The 20,258-nt window shown below is 39.4% G+C and overlaps 7 protein-coding genes across 8 annotated transcripts; 2 read left to right on the forward strand and 5 right to left on the reverse strand.

The window, feature by feature from the left end:
* The first annotated feature begins 5,503 nt into the window (after positions 1-5,503).
* LOC124496848 (phosphatidylserine decarboxylase proenzyme, mitochondrial-like) lies at positions 5,504-7,006 on the forward strand. 2 transcript variants are annotated; one of them, XM_047060410.2, is made up of 3 exons: positions 5,504-5,605; positions 5,796-5,843; positions 5,899-7,006. In XM_047060410.2, exons 1-3 carry the CDS (start codon positions 5,590-5,592, stop codon positions 6,957-6,959), a joined length of 1,125 nt encoding a protein of 374 aa, XP_046916366.2. In that variant the 5' UTR covers positions 5,504-5,589; the 3' UTR covers positions 6,960-7,006. The 2 variants fall into 2 exon arrangements, with proteins under 2 accessions (XP_046916366.2, XP_075588629.1); XM_075732514.1 differs by lacking the exon at positions 5,504-5,605 and having other exon boundaries at positions 5,618-5,843.
* Positions 6,934-8,013, reverse strand: LOC124496853 (metaxin-2). Its single transcript, XM_047060414.2, has 2 exons — positions 7,377-8,013; positions 6,934-7,313 (listed from the first exon to the last, which is right to left on the reverse strand). Exons 1-2 carry the CDS (start codon positions 7,875-7,877, stop codon positions 7,035-7,037), a joined length of 780 nt encoding a protein of 259 aa, XP_046916370.1. The 5' UTR covers positions 7,878-8,013; the 3' UTR covers positions 6,934-7,034.
* A 41-nt stretch (positions 8,014-8,054) lies between these two features.
* Nipsnap (protein nipsnap) lies at positions 8,055-9,386 on the forward strand. The gene is made up of 5 exons (XM_047060412.2): positions 8,055-8,432; positions 8,498-8,543; positions 8,598-8,689; positions 8,754-9,083; positions 9,153-9,386. The coding sequence occupies exons 1-5, from the start codon at positions 8,213-8,215 to the stop codon at positions 9,299-9,301; spliced, it is 837 nt and encodes a 278-aa protein (XP_046916368.2). The 5' UTR covers positions 8,055-8,212; the 3' UTR covers positions 9,302-9,386.
* Positions 9,379-10,620, reverse strand: LOC124496849 (required for meiotic nuclear division protein 1 homolog). Its single transcript, XM_047060411.2, has one exon. It carries the CDS (start codon positions 10,573-10,575, stop codon positions 9,466-9,468), a length of 1,110 nt encoding a protein of 369 aa, XP_046916367.1. The 5' UTR covers positions 10,576-10,620; the 3' UTR covers positions 9,379-9,465.
* A 62-nt stretch (positions 10,621-10,682) lies between these two features.
* Positions 10,683-12,885, reverse strand: vib (phosphatidylinositol transfer protein vib). Its single transcript, XM_047060413.2, has 8 exons — positions 12,304-12,885; positions 12,198-12,228; positions 11,876-12,139; positions 11,654-11,812; positions 11,501-11,578; positions 11,346-11,441; positions 11,160-11,282; positions 10,683-11,096 (listed from the first exon to the last, which is right to left on the reverse strand). Exons 1-8 carry the CDS (start codon positions 12,318-12,320, stop codon positions 11,052-11,054), a joined length of 813 nt encoding a protein of 270 aa, XP_046916369.2. The 5' UTR covers positions 12,321-12,885; the 3' UTR covers positions 10,683-11,051.
* An 865-nt stretch (positions 12,886-13,750) lies between these two features.
* Positions 13,751-16,042, reverse strand: LOC124496847 (glycogen synthase kinase-3). Its single transcript, XM_047060409.2, has 5 exons — positions 15,785-16,042; positions 15,369-15,718; positions 15,007-15,302; positions 14,820-14,926; positions 13,751-14,754 (listed from the first exon to the last, which is right to left on the reverse strand). Exons 1-5 carry the CDS (start codon positions 15,819-15,821, stop codon positions 14,126-14,128), a joined length of 1,419 nt encoding a protein of 472 aa, XP_046916365.1. The 5' UTR covers positions 15,822-16,042; the 3' UTR covers positions 13,751-14,125.
* Positions 16,043-16,152: 110 nt separating this feature from the next.
* On the reverse strand, positions 16,153-20,235 carry Vps50 (vacuolar protein sorting 50). The gene is made up of 4 exons (XM_047060407.2): positions 20,041-20,235; positions 17,404-19,982; positions 17,177-17,342; positions 16,153-17,105 (listed from the first exon to the last, which is right to left on the reverse strand). The coding sequence occupies exons 1-4, from the start codon at positions 20,083-20,085 to the stop codon at positions 16,317-16,319; spliced, it is 3,579 nt and encodes a 1,192-aa protein (XP_046916363.2). The 5' UTR covers positions 20,086-20,235; the 3' UTR covers positions 16,153-16,316.
* Positions 20,236-20,258: the final 23 nt, after the last annotated feature.

Genomic DNA, 20,258 nt, shown 5'->3' on the forward strand with positions numbered 1-20,258 from the left:
CATTATTACATCAACTGTATGCGTATTGCTAAGCCTAGGAACGTCCACCTAATCTCCAGTAGCCAAATTATTGAAATCATCTTTATAGGTACTTTTCATCCTTTATGCACACAACACCATCACAGACGCAGTTTTTATTGTACCAACCACACATAAAAAACAACATCTGTCACAGACACACACACACACACACACACACAAGACACACCAACACGCATATAGTACCAGTCTGTTTCAGTTTCAGGGTGGCACCCGTAAACAGCCACTGACAGACGGCTAGTGGAGAGACACTTCATCAATTACTATCTTTCTTAATGGTGGCCGCAACATTTTATGTAAAGAAGAAATTTCCTGGTAACAGCTAATTCGTCTCTCTCACACACAGTAATACATATTGGCTCCATCCAATGCTGGCCGGCCTGCCACATTTTCGACAAATAATTTTGGCAATTGAAAATAATAAGTTGACCTAGTTTCTGGGAAAAATAGGTATAACAATGGCAAATCAAGTATAATTGACATCGATTCAATGAATAATTTCAAAGTAAAAATAACAATTAAAATAATGGCCAAAATCCTTCGTATCATCATCATGAACATGTTATCGATTCAAAACCACCATCCAGAATCGCCACCAGAATCAGGCAACATAAAAATTTATCGTTTGAACTAAAATGAATAAGTTATGAAAATAATTTGAATTTGATAATCCTAAATTTGAAAAAGTACCTATTGTATCACAGTTGCTGGATCATTTATCACAGATATAGTTACATGGAAATTTTTCGTCGATATTATTAAGAATGGTCAATGTCATCGAAATGGATTGTCAGATGATAATTGCTTTCCAGAAGCCGAACAGAATATATCACAGATTTGACCACCAAACAACTAGAATAATTGATAATAATAATTGATTAGACAAATAATTCCTAATAGTTAATTTAATTTAAAATACTTAGCTTAAAATAATTGTTGAAGAAATTGAAAACAAATCGATCAAAAAATGAATATAATATCGTGGCAGAAATACAATGTCAACAACATGAAAATCGAATGAGCAACAACAGCAACATCGTCAAAATCAACAACCAAATGATAAAAATAGCCACCACACACTGTGAGCCACAATGATCATCCGAGCATAATCAATGCATTGAATCTTAGTATAACATCAGCAGCAACATCATTAATATTAACCACCAGCTAGTAATCATATTGCTAGGACAATGTGATAAATTTTTCGAGACAGAAAAATTTTCAATATAAAAAGCCAACAAAACCACCGATCAATCGAGTTCCGAAGACCTAGTGTTATGCTGCCAATCAATGCACAACATTTGTTTTTCATCAATTATCATCATTTTTATCAAGTGAAAGTTGCCATAGCTTGGAAGAAATTTCGTCAAAACACACACCATATCAACAACACAACACTTCGATACACAGGACACATTGTTTTCTTCTTCCACACTTTTTATCTTGTGTCTCTTCATCTACCATCGTTCCATTTCATCTTCTTTGCTTCAAGGATAATTTGCGGCAATCTTCCATTCTTCCATCCATATTTGTGATTCAAGGACGCTCAGTCGTCGGGTATAGATGGGTACCGGGAAAAAGACCATCACCAGCCGAAAAACGGTCAAAGTCAATCGTCCAACCAACAACAACACTGACGACGACCGATCCACTTTTCCATCACCAACCATGAGTCGGGCCTCCAATGATGTATTTATTGTATCACAGTACCAGCCAACGAGCCAGCAATCGAGTCAGTCCCATCCAGTACAGATCCAGTCCAGCCATCTTCCACCAACTTCAGCATCACCATCAACAATTTTGAAACTTATTGCCATGATATATCCATCATTCTCATCATTACAAATAGAAATTAATGCAAAAGCAAATCATTTTGGCAATAAATTATCCTTTCGCAATCATCAATTTTCATTTAGGACAAGTACATATCCTTGGAAGATGTCCATTATAAAAATTTCTATTTTATTAGTTATTTTCTTTTTTATTCCTTTTTTTATTATTGTTAGTTTTTTTTTTCTCATTATTTTCATTGATTTATTATGATCGATTGTATTATTATATTTTTTTCTGATTGCCGAGATTGGCCATATGCCGATCTTTTATTGAATTGAAATAAATTATTTTTAAATTTAAAAAAAAAAAAAAAAAAAAAAAAAAAAAACCTAACCTAACCTACAAACCTAACCTCCGGGACATCGCAAAACCGTCACTCGCTTCGCTCGTGAGGTTTTGCTCGAAAGGCACTCCTCCGGGACATCGCAAAACCGTCACGAGCTTCGCTCGTGAGGTTTTGCTCGATTGTCCTCCCGGGAATTTGGCCACCGATAATCATTGTGTAAATATCCGAGCAGTTCATTGAATTAATATCAAAAAAACAAATAAATATTCACAAAACAGTCGATTCCGGCAATAACTGATAGTTATACCGCAAAACTGGATATTATAGTGAGGTTTAAATAAACCTTAGATTTAGGAAGACAGTTGGTAAGGTTTAAATGAACCTCAAATGTAGCAAAAAAAATGATACAGTAGCAAAAAAAATTGATACAGTAGCAATTTGAAATTGATACAGTAGCAATTTGAAATTGATACAGTAGCAAAAAAAAATTTGATACTGTAGCAATTTAAAATGCAGCAAAAAATTGATACTGTAGCAAAAAAAAATTAATACTGTATCAATTTAAAATGTATCAGCCTATTATTATACATTTGTAAAGTAACATATAAGTAAAAAACATAACCAGTAATGATAACGATGACATATCAAAACAAAATAAAAAAGGTACACTACAAATATCAGAAATGCCGAAGAAAAACCAATCCAATCATCAACAGGTGAATATATACTTCAATAATAAAACAAGTGAAAAATGACAACGAAGAACAGTGAACATAAAAGCTTGCCAAAATAATTTCAAAAAATAAGTAAAGTTTCTTCACATAGAAATATGGCGCACGAGTTTTCAAAATTTATAAATCGTAAACAATCCATTATCATCCACAAGTGTAGCGTATTTTGTCACGGTCATATGATCGATGCTGATATGACCGATGAGTCAATGACAAAAGCTAAAGACAAAAAAACGCATAAAAGGACAAGAACATCAGTGACGAGCAGAGTTTTTCTGTTCACGTTTTCTAGTGAGTATTATCTGTACATTTTTCATGATCATGTTTTCTTGTGCTCTTGTGTGTTACTGTTTCTCATATACCCGTGTTTTGCTCCAGTTTCATCAACCTAAACATCGATAAATTCTGGCTGGATCTTTGAGTTGAATCCATCATCATCATCGTAACCGAAAGATCGAACGTATTCAACCCATTGGAGAAATAATTAAAGAATCACCGTATTGCATTAACTTATATTCATCATACGCCTTTTTTTCTATTCTTTCATTTTTTTACATCATTATTATTATCCATTCCAATAAAATCAATTTTAATCATTTGCCTTCGTGTAACTTTCTGATCTAACAAGTCACAATTTAAAAAATCAAAGACAGATCATAATTCGATACAGATCGTGGCAAATGGCCAACCAAGAAAACACAATACAAAACAATGGCATTAAGTTGATAAAAAAAATAATTTGGATTCACAAAAACAAACAAAAAAGTAAACAATTTGTGTATGATGACTATTGTGACACAAGTGTACATAGTAAAAATAGTGACAACATGTGATGATATAAACAATTTACTAATCATCTCACATTTAGATCTATTGCAACTCTCAATCACGTCTGAATCTCACTTGTAATTGAAACTGAAATATTTCTCAATTCAAAATCGCGCAAATGAAAATGACACCTACTATGCAGTTGTCCGGGAACGTCGAGTCGATCAAGTTGATCAGAGATGATAATGTTAAATGTCGAGTTGATAGCTGATTTGAATTCACGATATGAAGATGAATTCTAGATGAACACATAACACAACACAAAACACAAATGAAATAATCACAATCTAATCAACACACAGAAATCCTCTTGACAATTGTTGATATATTGTCCGATGACTATGACGGTGATAACAATCATGTTGATTTAGTGACGAATACAAAAAAAATCACTTTGGATCACAACACTAAATCACAGCACTGGATCACAACAGGAAATTCTGCATGAAAGAAACAACAATTAGTCAAAATTTACTAAAAATAAACCAATCACTCACCATTCAAGGTATGGAATACACAAATGAATGGACAACACTTCATTTCACAAAACACAAACATATTCTGTCGAAAAGAAAATGAAATTAATTCACATCTTCAACAATATAATTAACAACATACCACTAATTGATAGAGATGACACCAATGAAACATTTGACAATACACCAACAAATCACTGCACAGCACTAAGCACAACACGAATTTGCAACACCACGCTGAGTTGATAATGATGAGAACTAAACAGATGATAATAAAACACTAAACACTTGACAAACACTAATTAAACACGGCACATCACAACACGAAATTCTTTTGGAAAGAAATACGAATCAATCGTTAATTCAATATTGTTAATCACAATCGAGTTGGATACTTCTTTAAATCATGTCATCAACATCTTGTTTTTATCATGGGCATTAATGGGTTAAAGCAAGCACAGATGATGGAAAGTGGCTTTCAGATGTTCATTTTCTGTGAGATGGCCACCGGCTGCTTTCTTGATTTGGTATCGTTTTGAAAGAAGCAGCTATTTATTGTACAGAATTGGGAGGTTGTTTTTATAATTTCCTCGGCTTTGATTTTTCATTTAAATCAGCATGTTTTGTGCATTGATGTGTAATATAGTTTCGAAAAGCACATGTTCACTTTATTCCATCATTATAATCAACGACACGAAACTTTGAAACAAAAAAAATCAGTAACCAATGCATTTTATCATAACGATCATCAGAATACATTGATCGACAATGATTCCGAAAAACACGTTGTTCGAATGAAAAATCACAACGTAGAAATGGAAAAAACAAACGCTCATTTCATTTGGTTGAAAAATGTTTTATTATCAGCTCGATCAATGAGTTGGCAAAAATGCAGAGAAATTAAATGATTGCAATGAATAGAAATAGAAATGAAAAACATTTAGTGTGAATAATCGAGTCATCATCGATTAAATCTGATCAAATTGTTGTTTCACCAGTGATAAAAAGTTGAACGTCATCATGCGCTTCGTTGTCCAAACCAAATTGCATTTTGAATGATAATTTGAATTTGAAAATTGTTCCATTGTACCATACGATTTTGCTTTTGGAATAAAAAAACAAAAATAAAATCCATCCAACTCTCTTATTAATAATTAGCATTAACGCATTTTGTTTTTGCTTGGCCATTGGTCTCTAAAATGATGATAAATACAAATACAGATTAGTTATTGGCAAAATTAGCAAAATTCTGAAACTTAATTTTCCGAGCACTGTTCATAGACAATGTACACTTTCATGATTTGGATACAATCATCAGCTGTGCTGGGTGAATGGAAAATGGATACATGAAACTTGATATGCATGCCAAGTGAAACCAGTTTATCAGCATACAATCATGAGGCCTTCAACTGGTGAGTTTTAATCGTCCGATTAATGATTAGAATCAGGTTAAATCAGCAAAATCGCTAAAACAAGACGACGAATGGCTATAGTTCATTCAGTCTGTAGAATCGTCAATGGCTAAAACGAGCTTGAGCAAACGGGCCAAGTCCCGAGTCCGGTCGTTACAATCGTCAGTGATCGTTTTTCTTTTTCTTCTAGAACAAACCGTATTGCACAGGATGTTTAAACTGTTGGAAATGTTGAAAGGTTAATAATTTATGAATGCCTGTACAATTTTCATTATTAATTTAACAATCAACAGGTCACAAGCGAAAATTGATGACTACTAAACGACTACGGTGGTTATATGTGCCGACATCGTTTGGACTCATTTTAATGTTGCTCGGTCAAGTGCGTAAAGTGCGTAGAAAAGACGACCAGAATGTTTACAAGCCACTACCGTTTGAAGTGTCCATGTATCGGATGCTTCCGTTACGAACACTGTCAAGAGTGTGGGGATGGATCAATTCGATTGAACTACCACAACCGGTACGAATACCGATTCTACAATCTTACGCAGCTGCCTTTGGCTGTGATCTGGACGAAGCACTGATTCAAGATTTCAAACAATACAAGAATCTCAACGAATTCTTCAAAAGAGAACTAAAGCCCGGTCTGCGACCTATCGCCGGCCAAGAACACGACGTCGTTTCGCCATGTGATGGAACAGTGTTGCATATGGGTCTGGCCAAAGATGGTCTTCTCGAACAGGTAAAAGGCATCACATACACGATGGAATCGTTCTTGGGCCCCATCACCTGGAAATCGTGCCAAGTATCGGAACGCAGCGATACATACCAGCAATGTCTGCTACAGAACCAGAATACTGATCTATATCACTGTGTCATTTATCTGGCTCCAGGTGATTACCACAGATTTCATTCTCCAGTCAACTGGACAGTCAAGTATAGACGTCATTTCCCGGGAAAACTGTACTCTGTACGTCCAACATTCGCTTCATGGTTTCCGAACCTGTTTTCGGTCAACGAACGGGTTGCATATGTCGGTGAATGGCAATATGGATTCTTTGCCATGGTTCCGGTAGGTGCAGTCAACGTTGGCTCAATGAGAATCTACTTTGATCCAGAACTGCGGACAAATCGAACGCAAATGTTACTTTCGGCCGCCGCACACTACGAAGAGAAACCAATGAATCAAGCAGTGGCAAAGGGCAATCCATTCGGCGAATTCAATCTCGGCTCGACCATTGTGTTGATATTCGAAGCACCGAAATCGATGCGATTCCAGATTGAACAATCGATGAAAATCAAATACGGCCAACTCATTGTTGATGTGCGTAATTCTAATGATGATTGTCAATAACACAATTGACCATTTAATGAGAAAACAATAAAACAAATACAGCTAAACTTTACATGTGTGTCAGACTTTTGCTAGTCAATTGGTCTCGTGTTGCTGCTGCTGCTGCTGCTGATGAAAGATGGCTTCAAATTTGCCAACAAACTCCAACAGCGACGGATACTGTTTGACCATATTGCTCAACACTTCGTATGTCTTGTCGTACGAATTGATGGCTTTGATATGACCATAGATGAGACACAATAGTTCCTGAGATACGGCACTGCTGCCTTCATCCACTTGGCGTGATGTCACACGAATCATTTCTTGCAAATATTCTTCCAATGCATTCTGTCCATTAGAATGGTCTTGTAGTCGCTATACACAAGCAAGTAATTAGTCAACAGAGCAATTCATTTTATCAATGATCAAAACACATACCCAGGCGATATCCCGTTGTTTGAGCCAGCAAAGAATGTTGTTCAATGGCCACGGCTTGTCGCATGCATAGCTAATTTTCGTGTGCTTGTCGTAGGTGTCCTTGTCCAGCCATGTGTAATACAGTTCAGTGTCAATAATCACCTTGTTGAATAAATCAATGTGTGCCTGACGCTCGGAACCATCACCCTTGACCGTAATGTGAAATTCGTTGTTGATGAATTCGACAATCGGCCAAAAGCCAGAAATCAGCTGGCGACCAAACTTGATAAACGGTAATTGGCCATCTGGCGACATCCATTCCGCGTTGGAACGTTGATCAATCCGGTAGTCAATCTTGTTCAATTCAAGGTATGCCCGCAATGCATTGACAAAGCCCAATTCTGGCAACATGATCTGCACGTTGTTCAACGATTGCACAATGACCACCTTGGTGTTGGCATCTCGTGTATTGCTGCTGCTGCTGTTGTTCAAATGTTTGACGACCATATCGGTAAGTACCATTTAGTAATAGTAATAAGAATGGCAGAAATTTCAATAAAAAACAATTTGACCAACTATAAATTGTGAATGATATAACAATAACAACATATAATAATAATAACAAATTAAATCACAAACGCGTGCAGCATGCACCCAAACAACAATCACTTGGTGGAAATAGAACAACAAACAAACAGCAGATGATTTTATACATGCCAAGCTGTGTTGTGTTTACATATACACACACGCACTGATTTGATTCCAATTGACCGCAACTTGTCCTTTTCGTTTCTTTTTCTCAATCTAATTCAATTTTCAAGCTAATCATCTATCGTTCAAAAAGAATCCGCTGCAACATGGCCTTTCTGCGACGACTACTGGTGCAATCGAGTGTTTTGGTGGCCACAACAAACAAACCGAAACAGTTGGTGCTTGCCAGATGCATAGCTAGTACGGCCGTCAACAACGAAAGCGAAAATTGGTTAAGTAAACTTCTCATGGTTCGTAAAATCGATACCGGAAAAGAAGCTCACTCCCGACTGCTTAGTGATACGGACAAAGTGTATGAATTGCACAGTAAGTAGTGCTCAAACACGTTAACACCACATATATTGTAAAATTGTAACATTAATAATTTCTAGTTCACGATGTCAAACCTCGCCACAAGGAAGAATACTTGCAAAACTTGTAATACGCTCAACTTGTCATTCAACAACTAATTCCGTAATTTGTTTTCCGTAGCCAAGCATGGTGCAACGAGATCCAGACAAAAAGTCCGGAAATCCGACTGGTTGGCAGCTGGAAAGTAGAAGTGGGCGATCTCGACCAATATGGTAACTTGTGCTGAGATAATGATGCTTCAACTTGATCTGGCTAATTTTATCCTGATGCTTTTAGTTCATATATGGGGCTACGACGGTTGGAAACAGGCATCACAAGTGTTCAACTTGATTCGAAGCGATCGAACACTGATGGCACTGGAAAAGGATCAAGAACCGTTTCTACGATCACGCCAAAATCAGTTCATGTTGTCGTTTAGTTTTTGGCCTAGTCCTCAACCGCAAGTAAACAATTCAATGTACGAAATGCGTTCATACGTACTAAAGCCAGGCACCATGATCGAGTGGGGAAACAACTGGGCCAGAGGAATCAACTTTCGACGCAACAATGCCATTGCCGGATTCTTTTCGCAAATTGGCCAGCTCTACTGTGTCCACCACCTTTGGAGTAAGCAAACACCATACAAAATATGTTATTCCATGCTCCGACTAATTATTGACCAATTCCAATGCACAGAATACGATGACCTCCAAGCTCGTCGTGAAATCAGAGAAGCTGCCTGGCGGAAACCCGGTTGGGATGAATGCGTCGCCTACACTGTACCTTTGATCCGGGAACTGAGAACTCGGTGGATGTCACCGAATCCATTTTCACCAATCAAGTGATAATAAATAAATCTATACATATACTAACAATAGCCAAGAGAGAATGATGACAATAAAAACAAAAACAAACAAACAAAACAAAAAACATTTACCTTTACATTGTACAATCTTTTATAACAAAAAAAATTACAAATGTAATTAATGTGCTGCACCAGCAGCACCATTCAGACAGGAATGGCAAATCTTTCTATGTAGTGAATCACTTCAAAGACAACCTCGATCATGATCAATATGATAATCATCCACTCGAGTCGCACGTGGTGAATGTCATTCAGATGACTGGAGAGCAGATCCATCAGCTCGATGCAATGATTCAGTTTCTCGTTCATCACCCTGGTTCGTTTGTTGATGTTCAGGTGCAGATAGGTTGCCGTAAACAATCGTTCAAGTTGCTCTCTGTCCCAGTAAAAATCGGGCGTGTCCAACATATCTGAACTGAGGTTGAGTCGATGTCGAAGGCCAAACAATTGGCCCGTTTTTTTAAACACCTGATCTCTGGTCAGGTTAATTTTCCGGCCTTCTTTCATGTCCTGAGTGATGTAACCGATGCTGTCGATGTAACGGTCAAGATTCGCTTCCCATATTGACAGTTTGACCGAAAGTGCAATGGCGTTGGAAAAGGCAAACTTGTCCAAATTGACGGCGTTCGGTTCGTCATTATTCATGTTCAAATGAATCAAACCTCGAGACAATCGGGAGTGCGATGATCCGGTGGTGAGCACGACATCAATCTCTTCACGTTCTTCGTTGACAATGTCTTGATTGTATGAATTTAGCTCGTAGTGCCGAAGCAGTTTGAGCACGAGACTGCATTCGCTGGCCGACATGTTCCAGAAAACGATCGAACCTTCGTCAAAAACGAAAAAGTCTCTTTTGTTATTCTCGTCTTCCAATTTGTATTTGGCCGTCATGTGCAATACTTGGCCATTCAGTTCGCTTTGAATGGATTCGTCGTCATATACCACTTGCTCGTATAGACCGTGTTGCACTAATGCAGAATGGAAATCGTCGAGGTTGTATTCTTCGGCAGTGCTCAATGCATAAACTGGTCGTTCACATAGACCTTCAGCTGTTTGTTGTATGGTACTCTTTTTTTTGGGCGCCCGTCGTTTGATTGAATTGATCAACAAACGGCCAGTATCGGTGAGACCAGTAGTAGCAGTGGTTGATGATGTAGTTTTCATTCGTATAACGGTTGGCCGACTGATTGGCCATTGTTTGAAGCCAAAAACAACCCGACTATAAATACGACTAATCATTATCATCGGAATCATTTAAAATAAACATGCATTCAGTGCAGAACACAATATTGTGTAGCATGTGACTGACGGTACTTGCATCGTTTAAACAGGCTGTTGTGTTGATCATTCATCATTCATCATTCAAATATAACAACGAACATTTATTCATCAAGCAAAATCAAAATTAGTGACGATTTAGATATAATTTTTTATAATATAGTAATAGTATAATAGGATAAACAACCAGAGCTACAATACAATTGGGAGATGAATATCAAGAATATCAAGATCATGACCGGGAAAAATCGAGGGCACAATAGCCCAAATTGAAAAAACACACACTGGTTAACGCGGTAATAGAACATTGCTAGAATAATGAATCACTGAATGATGAGTGCATGGCTGCAGTGGCGTTGAGATTGACAATCATCGATGGCTGCGAAGAATCTCGGATGATGAAAGGGGGTTGCACATTCTGCACACACTCACGCACACAACACGAAACTTGACTAATCTATCTGTTTGGTTCCTTTGAGGTTGCCTTTGGCACGTTGCTGTAACGTGGAAACGTGAGATTTTGGTTAGTCAACGAGCCAACTAGATTTTTTACAAATTACCTCGTCCAATTCTTTTTTGGTCTTTTCCTCCAATTCACGAATATCCTTCATGGTCAGGCCATGCCACTTGTCCACCCAACAAAAGACTTGCCTGTGAAAGTTGAGGAATATTCTTCGCTCGGTCTGAAAACAACAAATTATGGTGAACAGGAACAACAACAACAAAAAACAAAAAAAATGTCATACCTTTTGAATATAGTTCTCAATACGACCTTGAAGGCCAAACCATTTAAACTCACAAGTGACCAGTTTGTAGGAACACATGACCGGTTCACAACTTTTCTGCAAGCAAACATTGAATGAATCATATGAACAAAATACAAACACTGACAATTACTCACTCTCCAATCGTTGCACAATGGTCCTCGATTTGTTTTTTGTGATTTGAATTTCCTAGGATCTTCATCGGGCTTGTAGTCCTGCATTGGAAATGTAACAACAAAAGAGAATGTGATATACACACACACACACATGAATACATTTCAAATGTATACCGATGGATTGACAGAATCGTTGCCAATGTCAATGAAAACCACATCCCGTTGCTTAAGAAGCTGTGGATCCAAGTGGTGAGCGTTTTCTTGTGTCCCTCTGTCCGGTGAATGCATCGTTTCCACCACCAAACGAAAATTGTCCTTCATATAGTCTGGATTCTGTGGATGAAGAGAGCATCGTCATCATGTGATCATTGAATAGATAAAAAAAATGATACATACAGTGAGGATGGTTCTACAGTACGGGTAGGCATTCCAGGCTTCTTCGTGAATCTCCAACGAACCTTTTGGTGCGATTAGCCGAACAATAGAAGGCACCTTGGAATCAAGGTGGTAAATCTTGTAAGTGTATTGGCCTTTGTCAAATTTGCCATCCAAAAGTGGATAGTTGCTGAACGGCTCATTCTTGACCACCTCGACGCCTTCACCACCACCAGTTTCATTTTTCGAAGCTTCGGCAACGCTAAACAACTGTCCTATTTGATACTGGAAAAATCATCATCGTAATCAATACACATAGCAACAGAATAAAATGAAAACCCACCTCTTCTACCGTCAACGGCAGCACGACACGACTAAACAGGAACAAAAGAGAACAATATCATTTTAGCATTATAGTAATTATAATAACCAAACTGGACAATACTCACAATTCTTTGATGAGCATCGTCTGGGATTCAATAAAACAAAGCAACGACTGATGCAAATGATGATTTGGAATAAACAATCAACTGATACTTGTGTGTGTGTGTGTGTGACGACTATGACTAATGATGGTGACAACTGGAAATGCACACTTTACATGTGCATTGGATGGATGTCTTACAGACACCAATCCTGACTGTTAATCCAAGTTGATCCAAATTAATCCAATTAATGTGCGCGGAATGTAATCAACAATCATCAACAACAACAATTCAATCAACTAAAGTGGGTGTTTTGCCAATATAACGCCAAATAAAAGACATATGGATTCAGCAGACAAGGGTCAAAGGAATGATGATGATGACTTGCCACACAAACATGGGGCAGTGAAAGTAGCAACCAGCAGCAAATGTTGATCCAATAATTAGATTGCTGATAGATTTTTATAGGTGGATGATGATTATGCACACTGCTGGATGCTGTCCAATCGGTATATTGTTGGCCACACAATAAACAACGATGATCGTTCGTGTCTGTGTTTGTGTGTGTGTGTGCGTGATTAATCTTTCTCAACAGCTCAATGCAAATAGCAGACACACCACCAAGATAGCAACTATGATGACACCAGCAACATTCTAGGGTGTCATGCGCCCTAACAAACAAATGTAGCTTTTATTGAAAAAAAAATTCAATTATTGTGACAAATCAATGTGAAAAGATTTTATGAAAAAAAAAATTAGAACAGTTAATACACGTGACAAAATGAGTCATGTTTATTCGAATTATATTTATAACATGCATGCATGTGGCCCAGAGATTAGTGTGTTGGAAATGAAATGTCAAAAACCAAAATTGTGTAATTTCTTTCTGTGTGTAAACTGATTATTCATCATTGCCATACTGGTCATAGGGGTGGTGGTCGGGAAAAACCACGTTCGACGTGTAGGATCCCGCAGCCTTTACCGATTTCGATGGTACAACTTGCATTTGAACCTGGCCATCACTGCAACCTTGACACACGGGCAAGGCAACTGGACGTGTGACCAAAGTCTTTTTCTTGCGAAACACGAGCATAGGCACACGAACCATGACCGGAACTTTTTGGAAACCAATACCGATTTCTGGCGATTCCTCTACATATGCCTTTGTGTGCACATAACCGGCTGCTGGTGGACCTCGACTTGTAAACAGCGATCCCAATGAAAACGACATGCATGGAACGATGGCCACGAACGCAACCAACAACAGGAAAGCCTGCATGATGCGTTCTATTCTCTAGAATAATTGACTAAACAAATGAGAGAATCATTCACAAATCAATAGTCAATACTTACGGAGAATCTCATTCTCGAATATCGTACAATGTGTGTGATTTGATTATGCAACAGAATGTGCGACTGAAACACCAACGATCAAACAGCAAATTGAAATCAAACCAAACTTGTACAAGTCTTTTATATAAAAGTTCTCTCTGTCTGCACTTTATTATTATCTAATCCATCAGCAGCGAATCGTCTATAACATTCAGCGATCCTGGGCAATGATAAATTGCATCTCGGAATTCGGGACAGGTTTCATGTGTGTGTATGTGTGTGTGTGTCATAGTGCCAAATCTAGGCCAAAGATCAAAAGGTCACAGAGGACAGGAATGTTTGCACAGTACTAATGAGAAAATATTTTAATGGCAGCCCCCGACCAATAGACACTTTAACCAATGAGCAAAGATCAACCACAAGGTTTTATATATAACATTCAATGTGTGTGTATGGATGCATTTATTCTTGACAAGTTGGTGCTATTAAGTATGTGAATATGAATGATATAAAATCAGGGAGATATCTGTTCCGAGTCCATAGTTGTCACCAGTGGTTGCTGCTGCTGTTGCTGTTGCTGCTGACTCGAGAAATGGGTTGCCATGGGATACGGTCCCAAATGAATGGCGGAAGATGCGGGCAAACTGGACGGAAACATCCTAGTGGCCAATTGTTGCGTTGTTTGCTGTAGGTAGGCAATGTTGGCGTTTGGCTTGGTCTTGTAGGAAGGAAGACGACTATTGATCCTGGAATCGATGCTCAGCTCGTGTTGACTGAAATCAAACAGTGGTGGCAAATCGCGATTCGATGACCACTTTTTGTTCGGATCACGCAATTCGTCAAAGAATTGGTGTGCACAAGCATGCAACGGAGCTATTCGATGTGAAGGGTCGTAAGCAAACAGCTTCGATATGAGATCTAGAGCGTCGGTAGGTGCACACGGAAACAGCAGCGGCCAGGACCGTGGATACACCTGAGGAAATTGATAGCGGGCGTACTTGGGATTCATGGCAAGAATCTGCTCTTTGGTTGGCGTGCCCAGCTTTGATATGATACAAACCAATTGGTCGAGGCCGCTCTGCTCATAAAAAATTGGCTGGCCAAGCAACAGTTCGGAAAAAACGACACCAGTCGACCATAGATCTGCAGATCACAAATTGAAGACAATTTTATTGCACACAATTAAAGGGATTTTCAGTTTCACAAACCTATCTTTTCGTTGTAGTCGGTGGCGCCGAAAAGCAGCTCGGGAGCTCGATAGAATCGTGCACAAATGTAGGAAACGTGAGAATCGCCACGCCGTAAATGTTTGGCACTTGACCAAAAATAACAATAACAACAACAACAACAACAAAAATCATTGAGTAATGCGATGACCAAGTTTAAAAGACTCACCTCCCGAAATCGCATATCTTGAGCACGCCCGTTTCCGAATTAAAGAGAAGATTGTTTGGTTTGATATCACGATGACAGATGCCTTGAGAATGAATGTAGGCCAGACCACGGAATATTTGATACATGCACAGTTTGATGGTAAACAAATTGGTGGCAGGAACTGGCGACAGCGAACAAAGGTCACCATGCGGCAGAGAGTGACGTGAATTCTTGCGGTTTCTGTTGCTCTTCTGGATCAACATGTTCAGGTTGGTCGGTATGTATTCCATGACCAAATTCAGAAAAATGTTCGAGTTCTGTCCAACACCGAAACAACAAACAACGTCAGAGTTGATGCATCAATTCGCCATTGTAACACCTACCTTGAGATGGTCGTACTCGGTGTGGTAAAAGTAATACAGCAACGTGACAATGTTACGATGGTTCAGTTGCTTCATGAGCGGCAGTTCACGATTGCGATAACGTTTGTCTTGCAGCACGTGCTTGATGGCCACCTTTTCACCTTTTATAAAAGCAGTACGAACATGGCCAAACGCACCCTTGTCAAACACTTGTTCCAAGGCGATGCTCAACTCGATTGGATCGCTGTCTTTATCATGGCGATGATTGTTCTCATAGACAGTGAATTTCCTTTCGGACATTTTACTACTACTCATATTTCCAGTGTTCATGGCTATGGTTCGACCTTGTTTCTCGGTTGGATGGTTATGTGCTATAATAAAGTGGTAATCCCAAATCCAAAACAATCATCTATTGGTTATGGTTATGATTAACATACCGTTCAAAATGATTTGCTGCATCTGTGAATTGATCATACCCGAATATCACTAGACCATCGATCAACACAACGATGACAAAAACAACCAACTGAACAGACGATGTGATCAAATGATACTGGACGATGACGTCGTCGTCGTAAAATGTTGTATTGTCACTTGTTGATGAGCAGACAATAGCTCAACAAGGAAAATGACAGTCTGATGAATTGTCGTCGTCGTCGTCAATCATTGAATAAATCACAAGACATCAACCATACAAACATATGTATTTGGCCTTTGCTCATTGCAACCATCGTCTGCTCACTCGTTCATCACTATCGATTGGCGATTGTTCATGTTTGAATAATTCAAATTGATACTGAATAAATAATGTGGATTGTAGCAATTGTATAGCATTTTTTATTGTTACATTACAATGATTACACAATATATAATAATAATAACCAAATAAAAATAGAAAAAAGAATAAAGCTTTAATGAATATATATAAACACACACGGGGAATGGTCATAAGTAGACTGCGAAATAAACTCACTCATTCGTCACTGGTGCTGATTGTGAATGTTCCAACGATGAGGCATCGATAACGGACAACAAGGAACTTTGTAGCTTTTTGTTATCGCCAGCAATACAAGTGATGAGCGATACAATTTGCTTTCCAGTGTAGACGTTTGACTTCTGACGGATCCAATCGGCGAATGTAGACTCGGTAATGTAGAATGCTTTGATGTATTCTTCCACTTGAAGACGTTCGTTGGCCAGATAGCTTTTCAGGCTGCTTTTGGCAGTTTGTTGGTTCGTGTAGTAATAGTAATAGTAGCAGGGTGTCATCAGTTTTTCCATATGCGACAGAAATTGTTCGTAATCCAATTGCATTAAAGCTCGACCTTCGTTTGTGCATTTGCGAACAGTTGAGAATCCCTCGATGAACGTTCGATTCAAGGCACGCAACAGGCATTCCCAAAGAGTTATTGGAATTCGTCTAGACAACCATTCAAGTTTGGTCAACGGCATAATGTTTCCATCTTCATCATCATCATCACCATCACCATCATCATCATCACCATCGACGTGGTCATCTTCGATCAAACTGGCCGTAAGAAAGGTCAGGTCATGTGAATGCAGCAATTGGCCATAGGCAGCATCGAAGCGATTCAATTGCTCAACAATAACGTTGACATATGGCGAATGTATGGATGGTATCTCTTTCAGATCCCAACGAGTTTGTTGCATCTGTTGTACGATCGTCTCGTAAGGCAATAATTTGGTGACCACGGCGTATAAACACTGATACTGCAAACTTGCCACACTCGACCACATCTAGAGTCCGATACAAATGATGAATCAATTAAGAGTCGTAAAAAAACAATATTCTATACTAATAAACATACCTTGTCGTGGTAGAATTGAATACCCTTGATGAATCCGTCCTTTGTCAATTTCGACGTTTCAGCATTCAGACTCCAGGATGATTCATCATCATCTTGTTCATCGTCGGGTCGTAAAAACTCCAACAGCAACGGACAAAGGTGATAAAATTGACGGCCTATGAAAATCCTGTGGAAAAATCATTAATGACAATCACTCTTGACAATAACCACACTATCATCACACTCACATGGACTGGATGGCCATAATACGTTCACCAAGAGCATAGTGTCGATCGGCCAATTGAATAGGAACATATTCTGAAAGATCAGGACATGGATATTTGGGCATTGACCAAGCAGCCTTCGAAGGAGAGCAATTTGCCGATCCAATCTCGTCGTCTTTCAGGATAAAAGTCCCATTATTCGAAATCAAAGTCTCATTAATGCGTTTGATGAACAAAGACAATTTGTGATTGAGCTGCAATCGATTCGATTGTGATGATGGTGGTGGTGGTGGTGTGCTCAGCTGATTCACAACAAGCCACGACACCGGTAATGCATCTTTGGCAAAAAAGTGATAGACCACGTACAAATAATAATCAAATAGTTCGAGTAACGCTTGTATGATATCATGTGAAATTGGCCGCAACAGAAACATTATGTTCATGTAACGGCCCATCAATCGAACCACATTCAAAGCCGTGTTGGTGGTCACAATCTCCATCTTGGAGCTTGACACGGAATCGTTCGGTGGTCGAATGTCACATCGATCATCATCTCTGTCGGAATCAGAGTCGAATGTCTGCTGAGAAATGATTGTATCACGGGTAATGAGTTCATCGAAAGGCGACACCGATACCCGCAGCGATAAAACATCATCATCAGCGTCCAAATCGTCCGCGACAAAGTAGCATGCTCTGGTCGTGCCCGAAGCAACGGGCGACAGCAGCAATGTGGAAGGAATGGCTTTGGTCAGTTTGTCTTTTTTCCCGGTTGAACATTGTCCTTCGTGAATTTTCATTCGCAGCAATCGTTGTTTGATGAATGCAAATTCCTGCAGCTTGGCAATCAGTTCAAATTCATCGGTCGTTTCGATTGGACAACGGGTCCATATCTCATTCTCGAGGAAAATCTTCAACTCGAACATGGACACCTGATGATAGGATTGAACATAGGCTCTAGTCTGCTGATAAAGCGTGCTTTCCAATTCCATAGTTGGACTGGCTGATGGTGACAACAATTCATTCCGATGATGATTGCAAAGTTGGTAAAGCTGACAAAACTGCTTGCCAATCTCAATCATTCGCTCAGACACGCTCAATATCTTGATGAATTCTTCGAAACTAAACAGCAGTTGATCCTGGTGGTGGTGGTGGTGAGTAATCTGATCAACATCATCGCCCGGTGGCTGGTTAGTTGCTGCATCAGAATGCATCAAATCGGCATGGTTGCCCGGTTGTTGGTGGACAAACTTGACACTGGTGAGAAGAATCCGAACTTTGTGCTGAACGTCTGACCAAACTCGCAGTGCCCCATGTGAAAGCTTCTTGACTGCCAAATCAATTTCCTCTTTGGTCAAGCTCGATGGCTGACGTTGATAGAATGCAAGACAATGGTGATAGTTGTACATGACATCCCAAAGAGCACGACACATGTCAATCAAACACTGTAGGAACGATTCAGGATTCAGATGCTGACACAGTTCGGCCAACGGTTTGCGTTTGAAGCTAGATTCTGTGGCCGTGTGATGATGATGATCGGGCGAAAAGAGTTTGACGTAACCGAGAACAATGCCGAACGCTTTGTCGTGGATGGTGTTGACAAAATGGAGTTGTAACTGCTGCAGCGATGATTCTGTTTTGCCAATCTGAGAATATGCTTTGACCAGTTGTCGATAGGTTCGGACACAGAATCGATCGCACATCTTGGCCAACACGGCGTCCATCTGATCGCCCACCAACTGAATGGCCACCAGCAGTCGATCTCGCATTTCGGCCACACAACTATACTTTTCGGAAAGTGATTCGAGAATGTCCATCTGTTTGTCTAACAAATCGATGGCCGTGGAAAAGTTCTTTTCGTACTGGAGCATATAATCGATGCGTTCGACCGTCTCTCTCAGTCGTTTGATCGCTTGCAGACAATCGATGATCTGAATGATTGCTTCACGTAGTCGATGGTTATCGATGATGGTCATGCTGGTTTGGGTAAAATTTCGTTTCGATTCTCTAAAAGCTCGACGGCCATCCACACAGGTGTGTATGGCTGTTGCCAAATCCTGTTCGATGCATCGGACACGTGCCAATTCCGATTGAAAGTGACCATCGTTGGCCAGTATCATCTCAGTCAATCGTTTCGACACGATCGTCTGTTGACCAGTAAGTTTCTTTTTCTCTAGTTCAATGTAGTTGAGCAATTCATCGGCCTGGCTCAGTGGAGGCAATTTCGAAAGAACACACTTTTCCATTATTTTGGCCTGTTCCAACAAATCGTTATTGTTCCTATCGAATTCCAACTCATCACAGTCCGGTGACTGATGGTCAGCTGGTTGACTTGGATCAAGAAAAAACTCTGAGCCGATTGATTCAATGATGCCATCTTCATCCTCGGCACTGGTGAATGTTTTGACCATCTCTTCGTATGGAGACAAAGTACGTTGGCACCGTTCTTGCACATACGAATTGATCAAACAGTAATTGTATTCGATTGCCGTTGATAAATCAATCGTTGGCTTGCCACCATCTTCATCATGGCATACGCTATTCGGAGATGAAACACTGGATAATCGTGGGCGATCTCCCGTCGATAAAACTTTGGCCGAACTTTGCTAGACACGCGTGTATAAATTATTGTACAAGTTTCAAGTCTGAGTGAAATCAACTTACCACTTGTTTGAAAATTGATCTGAGCTTTTTGTTTCCAACTTCCATGGTTCAGAAACTTGATCAATCCATAATTGGATGTCGTCGATTCGCAAATCTTGTTTACAAGCACCACCACCAACATACACCTGTCAACATGCAAAGGTTTTGTTTATGCCTGTGCCGCGTACGTCCTCTATGGATGGCCATGCGACGAGCATTTAAATTTTGAAATTTCTTCT

The sequence above is a fragment of the Dermatophagoides farinae genome, chromosome 7, assembly GCF_024713945.1.
Source record: "Dermatophagoides farinae isolate YC_2012a chromosome 7, ASM2471394v1, whole genome shotgun sequence".
Classification (NCBI taxonomy): domain Eukaryota; kingdom Metazoa; phylum Arthropoda; class Arachnida; order Sarcoptiformes; family Pyroglyphidae; genus Dermatophagoides; species Dermatophagoides farinae.

Excerpts from the sequence above, each read along its gene's own strand:
- LOC124496848 (XM_075732514.1), top strand. The coding sequence starts at position 5,711 with ATGGCTAAAACGAGCTTGAGCAAACGGGCCAAGTCCCGAGTCCGGTCG. Across the intron at positions 5,844-5,898 it reads ACTGTTGGAAATGTTGAAAG|GTCACAAGCGAAAATTGATG; the intron begins GTTAATAATTTA and ends AACAATCAACAG.
- LOC124496853 (XM_047060414.2), bottom strand. The coding sequence starts at position 7,877 with ATGGTACTTACCGATATGGTCGTCAAACATTTGAACAACAGCAGCAGC. Across the intron at positions 7,314-7,376 it reads AACAACGGGATATCGCCTGG|CGACTACAAGACCATTCTAA; the intron begins GTATGTGTTTTG and ends GCTTGTGTATAG.
- Nipsnap (XM_047060412.2), top strand. The coding sequence starts at position 8,213 with ATGGCCTTTCTGCGACGACTACTGGTGCAATCGAGTGTTTTGGTGGCC. Across the intron at positions 8,544-8,597 it reads GAAGAATACTTGCAAAACTT|CCAAGCATGGTGCAACGAGA; the intron begins GTAATACGCTCA and ends TGTTTTCCGTAG. Across the intron at positions 8,690-8,753 it reads GGGCGATCTCGACCAATATG|TTCATATATGGGGCTACGAC; the intron begins GTAACTTGTGCT and ends TGATGCTTTTAG.
- LOC124496849 (XM_047060411.2), bottom strand. The coding sequence starts at position 10,575 with ATGATTCCGATGATAATGATTAGTCGTATTTATAGTCGGGTTGTTTTT.
- vib (XM_047060413.2), bottom strand. Across the intron at positions 12,140-12,197 it reads TGCCGTTGACGGTAGAAGAG|TATCAAATAGGACAGTTGTT; the intron begins GTGGGTTTTCAT and ends TGATTTTTCCAG. Across the intron at positions 11,097-11,159 it reads CCAAAAAAGAATTGGACGAG|CAACGTGCCAAAGGCAACCT; the intron begins GTAATTTGTAAA and ends TCCACGTTACAG.
- LOC124496847 (XM_047060409.2), bottom strand. The coding sequence starts at position 15,821 with ATGATCAATTCACAGATGCAGCAAATCATTTTGAACG. Across the intron at positions 14,927-15,006 it reads AAGATATGCGATTTCGGGAG|TGCCAAACATTTACGGCGTG; the intron begins GTGAGTCTTTTA and ends TTTTTGGTCAAG. Across the intron at positions 14,755-14,819 it reads CGACTACAACGAAAAGATAG|ATCTATGGTCGACTGGTGTC; the intron begins GTTTGTGAAACT and ends TGTGATCTGCAG.
- Vps50 (XM_047060407.2), bottom strand. The coding sequence starts at position 20,085 with ATGGAAGTTGGAAACAAAAAGCTCAGATCAATTTTCAAACAAGTG. Across the intron at positions 19,983-20,040 it reads GATCAATTTTCAAACAAGTG|CAAAGTTCGGCCAAAGTTTT; the intron begins GTAAGTTGATTT and ends ACGCGTGTCTAG. Across the intron at positions 17,106-17,176 it reads TTCAATTCTACCACGACAAG|ATGTGGTCGAGTGTGGCAAG; the intron begins GTATGTTTATTA and ends ATCGGACTCTAG.